Source organism: Pagrus pagrus, assembly GCF_965226575.1.
Source record: "Pagrus pagrus genome assembly, chromosome: 10".
Lineage (NCBI taxonomy): Eukaryota > Metazoa > Chordata > Actinopteri > Spariformes > Sparidae > Pagrus > Pagrus pagrus.
Window position 1 is genome coordinate 1,342,963 of NC_140194.1, and position 8,788 is coordinate 1,351,750.

General features: G+C 44.1%; 1 protein-coding gene across 1 annotated transcript in view; it reads left to right on the top strand.

Moving 5' to 3' along the window:
* The window catches only part of LOC311263982 (neuronal acetylcholine receptor subunit alpha-7), a 33,004-nt gene continuing 24,216 nt past the window's right edge, over positions 1 to 8,788 (top strand). The window contains exons 1-2 of the mRNA XM_084364457.1: positions 1 to 78; positions 3,845 to 3,984. Coding sequence (XP_084220583.1) covers positions 24 to 78; positions 3,845 to 3,984 — 195 coding nt within the window. The 5' untranslated portion in view covers positions 1 to 23. The remainder of the gene's footprint in view (positions 79 to 3,844; positions 3,985 to 8,788) is intronic.

The window sequence follows — 8,788 nt, forward strand, 5'->3', positions numbered from 1 at the left end:
TCTGTGACTCACAGCTGCTGAGGATGGATGCTCGGATCTTCACGCTGCACGTCCTGACACTCTGCTGCCTCATTCACGGTAGGCTTAACACACACACACACACACACACACACACACACACACACACACACAGCTGTTCACTTACTTCACTTTGAACAGATGAACTCAGGATGAGAAACACACACTCTTTATCTCTGTTAGTGTGGAGCTGCTGGTCTTCTCAGTTCATCATCAACATGTTTAACGAGCTCACGCTGATGAGGAAGGTTCACTGTGGTTTCATTCACTGACTGTCAGCAGCAACAATCACAGAGGAGGAATAATAACTGTTTAGACGAAGGAGGGAAAGGTCAAAACTTCAGGAAATATTCTTTAAAGAAAAAGAGAAAAAGTCAGGAGATGTAGATGTGAAGGCTCTCTGATGGACAGAAGACGTGACAGCAGGCGTCTGTACAGAGGGTTAACCTTTCCTAATTATCTTAATAATCATAGTGATAATGATGATAACAGGTGTCTGTTGTGATTCAATGACTGTTTCATTTATTACGTGATAATAATGAGAGTAATACTGAAGGTGGAGCTCGTCGTATATCCAGAAAATCTGTTAAAGGAGACAAACAGCTGCTGGAGCTTCATTCAAAACATGTTTGGATGTAAAAGACACAGGAGGCAAAAAAACAAACAAAAAAAACTAAAATGTCAGACTCAGAGGAGCGTACGCATGTTGTCACCACAGATTTTTGAGTCTTCGCTTTAATAATCTCACGCCGTCCTCTCCCGTCCCGTGATGTTGTGAACCTGATCGTGTCCACGTCTGCAGGAGGGTCAGAGTCATAGAAGAGCTCTGTTACAGTGAATGTGACGGATGTTTACAGCAGGCGGTCACGTCTCTTTTCCAAATCAGTGGTTCAGATAATTAGACAGTTAAACTGGAGATTTATGAACAGACTGCTTAACAAACCAGTGATGACTGATAGACACCTGGTTGAACGGACGGGACGGCAGAGTCTTTAGTTTTGGTGACTTATTAACTAAACCTGTAGTTTTTTTATGACTGTGCTGCTGTTTGTTCTTTGGTTTATCTGAGTGTCTCATGAGAGTTTGACGGCCGGTTTATCTGCTGAAACAGGCAGAATACTAAACTGTAAATTAGCCGTAAGATGGTGAGAAACAGCCGGCACCTCAGTTTTGTCTCTGACCGAAGTCGGCACTCACCAGAGACTCTGCAGCTTTCTGTTATCCTGCAGCGCCTTTTATTGTCCCATCTCCTCTCTGCACGCTCATAAAGTAAAGAACATGGTGGATTTCAGCACCTCCATGTCTCGTTGCGACAGGCTGGAGTGAAGCTGAATCCACTTTTTTGAAACCCAAAAGTTTGAAAAACAGACTCTGAGAGCTCGCTGGCTCCGGCTGCTGTCTGCTGATGAACGTTAACGGAGCTGCTCATTGATCTGGTTGAGAAGTCGAGGTGAAGCGAGTCAGTTATATATGAAATAAAATAAAATAAAAATATGAAAGTCCAGCCCCGTACAGGCGTCATGAAGCAGCTACAGAGACCAGAACAGTTTTACGTACCAGGCTGTCAACATGTCGATTTCTGCAGTTTTTGCTCGTCAGCTTTCTCTTTCGAGCACCAGAGGCAGCCAACATCAGTTAGCATAGCTTAGCATAAAGGCTGGAAACAGGGAAAGGGCAAACCTGGCTCTGTCAAAAGGCACCAAAAAAAAATGAACGATGAACAACGCTCTCATTAGAGGAGGAGCTGAAGTCGACGACTTCTTGAGCTGTTGCTAGAAAACCATCTGACATTCTGGAGGTTTCTGGTCCGATAACCTGCATGAAACATCAGATAGTCACCTGAACTCTGCAGTGTTGGACGGATTCAACAAACAAGATATAAGGTGTTGGTCTGCAGCACCTGAGCAGGAAGACTTGATCTCCTTCCTGCTGGTTTCAGGCTTCAGATTATTTATCGTGCGTCTGCTCGTTCCCACTTTTTTTGAACATGTCTTCTTAGGAACGACACACCTTTGAACATTTAACTAATGTATGTTGGTATTTCTCAGATCAAAAGGAAAACCCTGTGATTTTAATATTTCTGTGTTGGGACATGAAAGCTGACAGTCTGCTGGTTTTATCTGCTGAGACTCGAGCAAACAGACAGGAGAGGTCTGGTTCAGCTGCTCCGTCTCCTCACCTCCTTTTTAAGGATTAAACTCAAACTTTTTCACTTTTATCATCAGAAGAGGTCGACTGAGCTTCGTTCAGTTCAGTGAAGGATGAACAGGCTCTGAGGTCACTGAGAGGACCGGTCAGAGGCAATAAACAGCTGCGTCACTACAAAAATAAAACGTGTTTGTGGGTTCCTCAAAGCTCATATAGACGTCATATCTTCAAATGCATCAAAATGTCTTAAAAGTAAATTAGTTGAGTTGAGTACTTTTAGTATCCTCAATGTTTCCAACAATGTTCAAACCAGAGAAGTTTAAACGGCGTCTGTAACTTCCAGGAGAGAGTCAGAGAGCGAGGACTTATTAAGCAGCATTGAATAACTTTTACAGACAATAAATCCAGTTTATCTTGAATATTGTTTGGAGCTCCTGTATTTCTTAGTCTCATTTTTTGTCAGCAGCTGAAGTCGTCACTGTTTTATTTCAGACACTGAACATTAAACACACATGAAACATGAAATGGACGCTGTAAATGAAAATGTGTCTGCTGGCTGGAACTCGTCCTCAGTATTTCAGATGTCTTGACAGTGACCCTGAGCTCAGGGACAGGACTGACAATGAGACGTCTTTCCTCTCACCCTCCTCCCCCACAGCTGGTCGGGTGTCACCGAGCACCCATCAGTCATCTTGATGAGCTTTCATCTCTACTCAGACTGATGCAACGCGTCCACAAAGCCTCCCGAGCCCCCGAACAGACAGCCACTCTGGGCTGTGTGGGATGAAAGGTGACAGTCGTGAGAGAAACCTGGAAAAACCTTTGATCGTTGATCCAAAACTGTGATCCTGGATCTCTGAGTGAGAACTGCTCACTGACAGCAGGGTTACATTCACCTGCACGCTTGTGTGTGAAAGGACCTTTTTACTTTAGTGTTAGTACTTGTGTTTGTGTTTGTGTTTGTGTTTGTGTTTGTCTTTGGTTCATTCATGTGCGGCTGTGACATCACATCTCCCTCCAGGCTTAAATACAGTATCTATCTATATAATCGCACACTTCATGAGAGCGCTGCAGGTGGACGACTGGAGCTGTTGTAGTGCAGTTATTCAACACAGCCTCAGTGATAGCACTTGCTTTCTCCTCTCTGTCTCTGTCTGCATGTTAGGACATATGATGACTTTTGGACGGTTATTAATGTTGTCTGGTCGTGGTTTGGTTTGGTTGAGGCACAGAAGCTACTTGGTGAGGTTTCAGAAAAGATCCTATTTTGGGTTAAAATGACGAAATTAGTTTTAAAAAGTTGAGTCATGTCACTTGGATCTGTGTTTTGACTTGATGAGAAAATCCCAAAAGGTTTTGCACAAAGTTCACATTTGTTTGCAGGTTTCCTCATTTCACTGTTGCTGTGTGGTTTCTGTAAACTGAAGGCAGAAGGTAGAAGTCAGTAACAGGATTAAACTCCTCCACCTGCACCAGTTTATGTTTGTGGCTTTCATCCAGAGCGACTGTCAGCTCCTGGATCAGTGACTTTACAAACAGTGTTTTCTGCCCACTGAACCGGCAAATTTGCAACACATATACATCCAGTAACTCTTCAGAGGACACATCTGTAGCTCCTGTACTCTTTACTGTAATAAAGCTGCTGTTAAATGTTAAATGTCCAGATGTTTGTCTCCAGGCTCCCTGCAGGGCGTCTACCAGCGGCGCCTCTACAAAGAACTGATGAGGAACTACAACCCGTTGGAGCGACCGGTCAGCAACGACTCCCACAGTCTCACCGTCCACTTCAGCTTCAGCCTGCTGCAGATCATGGATGTGGTGAGAACACACACACACACACACACACACACACACACACACACACACACACACACACACAAACCAAATCCATCCAGGTGTTTAATCAACCTTTGATTGGATGACGCAGATGATCTGAAGCGCCGCCCTGCTGCCGTTTGTGTCATCGCACATTCTGGGGTAAATTAGCCAAATGAAACCAAACCCAGGACCTCGTAAAAGAAGAAGAAGAGTTTCCTTAATATCACATCTGGCTGTAATACCCATGTGTCCACTTACTTTCGGCCATGTTTTGTAGATTTGGTGAGGAGAAAACAACAAAGTGCTCACAGAGAGCAGATCGTTGCTCTCAGCAGGACGCTGCAGCGCTTCACTCGCTCTAAGTTTTTATTGTTTGGTTCTCGAAAACGCTGCTCTGTGTGTGTGTGTGTGTGTGTGTGTGTGTGTGTGTGTGTGTGTGTGTGTGTGTGTGTGTGTGTAACCTACACAAACACACACACAGTGGTAGTGGTGCACAGTGTGGCACTGACTCACTATGGGAGAGCAGGGCAGCTCGACTCCTCTCATCCCCACTTCCACAGCATGTGACCACACACACACACACACACACACACACACACACACACACACACACACACACACACACACACACACAGCTGGTGGCTGTAGAGGCAGCTGGATATTGAACCTTTAAAACCTTCACGAGTCTCGACAGACTTTTTTCTGCAACTTTGAACAAAAACACTGTGAAACACTGAAAAGCGACAGTGAGAACTTCAGAAAGACATTTTCATCTCTGCGTGTGGTTCTGACTCTGCCTCCTGGTTCTGACTCTGCCTCCTGGTTCTGACTCTGCCTCCTGTTCTGACTCTGCCTCCTGGTTCTGACTCTGCCTCCTGGTTCTGACTCTGCCTCCTCGCTGATCAGAGATGATATTTGAAATAACTGACTGCAGCTTCTTTCTGCAAACAAGAACAGAGAAGAACATTTGAGGTCAACTTCGCCAAAACTTCATCAAGCAAAGGTTCAGAAACGTGCGTCCTGCGCCCTCAGTTCAGATGTAATGATGTATTCACAACATTCATCTTTTTCAGTTTTTTATCAGTTATACATGTAGGGTTAGGATTAGGTAACCCTGTAGGTCCAAGTCCGGACAGGATAGCGTCTGGGTCTGGACCCGGACAGCGGTCCCTCAAATCACCTTATCTTGTTGTCATCAGACATAACATCTAAACAACAATATACATAAAGTACAGTCAACACACTCATTAGTCACAGAGCTAATTAAACTCTGTCGTTGTTCCAGAACACAGAATAAACACCAGATATTCTGCGGGGGCTCGGTGGAGTTCTGGATCAATAGCAGTGACTCAGCCCGAACTTTACTTCTCTGCCTTCATCACCTCATTCACTTCTTAGTATTTATGAAGTAATTAGCTGCCGTCCAGATTAAGATGCTCAGTCGTTAGATTATATTAATACAGATCTATCAATAAGATAAGGTAGATTTCTTCTTGCATTATGAATTCATTTTTGCCGTTCCAAAACATATCCGGTTCAGCTGATATGCTGTCTGTATAAAAAAACCTTGGTACCCACATAAAATAAACACTTGTGAGATTTCTGCAGAGGTGTCGGCCTCAGTGGGTCGGAGTTAAATGAAGCTGGAGCATAAATACAGTATTTAATTCTCAGACTGAGTGAAGAAAACCTCAGCACATCATCTGAACCTTCCTTCTGTCAGGACTGATGTTAATAAACATTTCACTGAAGTTATTCATTCGATTTTAACACAAAACTGTTTTTGTCCTCGAGTCTGTAGAGTCTCAGCGAGCTGCACCTTTTTTATCGATTAATCTAACTATTATTTTTACTCGATTAATGTCAGAATGAATTTACCCCAAATAACATTTTAAAAGTTGTCATTTATATTTCAATATTCAATCATCTTCAATCATCAAGTTTTCCCCAACAGAAAACAGCCCAGTCTTCACTGGTAATCTGTGTAATCCTGATATACATTACGTTTGGGTGGGGACAAAAAGTAACTAGTAGTAGAAGTAACTAGTAACCGAACATCCTCTGCGTCGACGCAAGTTACATAAATCTGAGTTTTTACATAATCGATTACACAGATTACGTCGCACCAGCCCCGGTCTCAGCTGTTATAAATGCTACGATCACTAGCACCAGCTTCGTGGTTGTACTCCGTCTTTGTTTCTTTTGCTTTAGTTGCTTGTGTTTTGTTTAGGTAAAGAAGCTCCGTTACTCTCCAGACATCCACCGACACCTCTGATGTTTAATCCTCCTGGTCTCATTTAAATCATTAGTCTCAGATAAACCAGAGAATGGTGAGAAACATGTCAGCGATGTGATATTTTGCAGCAGACTCAGAAAATATCTTCCACCATTTGTCAAGTTCACGCTGTCGAATTCTGACATGAGGTGAATTTATTTGAGCTATTTTCACATTAAAATCCGAGTCTAGCCTTCTTTATTACTCATTACACGTCCCCCACGTCACCTTCTGCCTCGTTCATTTCCTTATTTCATCATCAAATATCATCAATTAATGTCCTAAGTTTTTAGTTTAATCCCTGCAGTCATTCTCTACTCGTCATCGCTCGTTCAGCCGGTTGATTTACAATCTGACTCACTCTTCTTCAGTATTCATCCTCATCCCTTCATGTGACACATCATTTTATCATTCCTCGCTCTCATGGTGTCTTTGTCTCGTCATTATCTGCGCTCATCTTGTTTATTGCCTCGTCTTCTTCTTCATCACGCAGACATGATCTGATTCATTTGAATCTCTGAGCTTCATCTATTTTCTGTTTCCATCGTTCATCACCAGCTCCTCCGTCATCACCAGCCCTGTAACTCATTACTTATTAAAATGAGCTGATGACACAGATTCAGATTGGGTGCAGAGGCAGTCGTCTCTCCGCTACCTGAGAATTTGGATCAGATTGTTCTCAGTGTTTCATTTTCTGATCTCAGGTGAGTCTTCACATCCGTTCAGCTCCTCCAGCATCTCCTCCTCCACAGTTTATTGTAGCTCATATATATCTAGTGTGGAGGCTGCAGGCTTTGTTAAAGGAGCCGAGTCCTCACAGCTGCTGTTTACTCCAAACTCAATTTCATGCTCAAATCAAATTAGTTCCGAAATATTAAAGCACGGAGACCAAACAGGGACGATCCAGCTCAGCAACAACAGGGATATTTCATGAGATGAGAAGGAATTCTCCTCCTAAGAGGAGAGAGAAGAGTCCAAACCTGAGGCTCTGAGAGCTAAAGAGGCTCCTGTGTTCAGTTCAGAGCGTCGTCTGTCCTAAGAGACTCGACTGGACGGTGACGACACCGCCTGCTGTCTGTTATCTTGCTCCTTCGCTGCAAACAGCAGCCATTTCGGTTTCACAACACTTACAGTGGATTTAACTTCCATTTGCACCTCGAACCATCAAATCCAAACCTCCATCTGAGTTTCATGTAGATCTGTTGCTGACAAACCAACCAAAACCAAACGGACACGGGGAAACATGACCTGCTTGTTGGAGATAATGTAAAAAAAGAGCGTCCGTATCTGTGATGAGATAAAACTGGTCCCGACTCCCCTGAAGTAACATCTGTTAACAGAACCTGGGAGGTTTCTGGCCTGTAAGCAGCAGCAGCGCTGGTGTTGGTTCAGTCCAGACCGTCTCAGCGTGTAGCAGCAGTGTGTCAGGAGGCTGTGAGCCGTTATCAGCTCGTATCATCTCAGCTGCTCAGCACAGTTTCACAGCTGCTGCTGTTTTGCCTCGCTGACTCTGAGTTTTATATCCAGACGAGAAGGTTTTCCTTTCCGGCTGGCCGGTCCGCTGCGTGGCTCCCAGGTGAGGCTGAGGTCTGAACAGAGCTGAACTGTGCTGCTGTGGTCGCTGCTGCCGCCGTGTCTCTGATGAAACTTTCCTGCGTCCCGTCGATTCCTTCTGCTGGAAACATGACTAACTGCATCATCTCTGTGCAGTGTGAAGGCATCTTTTATCAGCCAGGTGACCAATCAACACCATGGCCCGACGAGAGTGCTGCTTCACCAGAAACACACAAACGCCTTCGATCCAAAGTACAGCGAGGATGAGAGGGATCAACGGGGAACAACTGAAGTACTGAGTGTCACTGCTCTGCTGCACACCGGACCTCTCTGAGCCTGGTCGAGTTCTGTTCTGAGTCTTCACCACTGTGACATCAGATCAGTTTTCACTGGGTTTAGTTTCCATGCTGTCATAGTCACATATTCACAGAATCACTCCAGATTCATACAACTTTCAAAAAGCTTCATCCCCGTCTGGACACTGAACCAATGTAGATTAAATTAGACTTTTTTTGTCACTGATCAACAGAAGAAGAGCGTTTAACATCTATGATATCTACAAAATGATGTAATCACAGATAAATATACAAAGTGTTTGCAGTCGGGTGGGAGTTGATTCAGACGGCCACGACCGATCAGCGATGGATCGTTTGTCATGATTTCTAAACATGACTGATTTCTGAGAGCTGTCCTCACCAAAACCACAGATATGTCCAAACATTTGCTTTACATGCTCCGGTAAGGGTCAGGAAATGACAATAGCAGGACGTGTTTTCTCTTTGGATACACACGATATTGTCAGTAGATTCATTCACTGTTGAACTAACTGAAGGTCGGTGCATGAAGCCGTCGTAACGTTTACCTTTAATGTCTTTACCTTGGGAGAATCTCCTCCACCGTCGTTTACTCCTGCGAGCGCTCGGCCACCTGAGAATGTATTAACGGGCCGGACATTCATCAAACTGACATTATTCA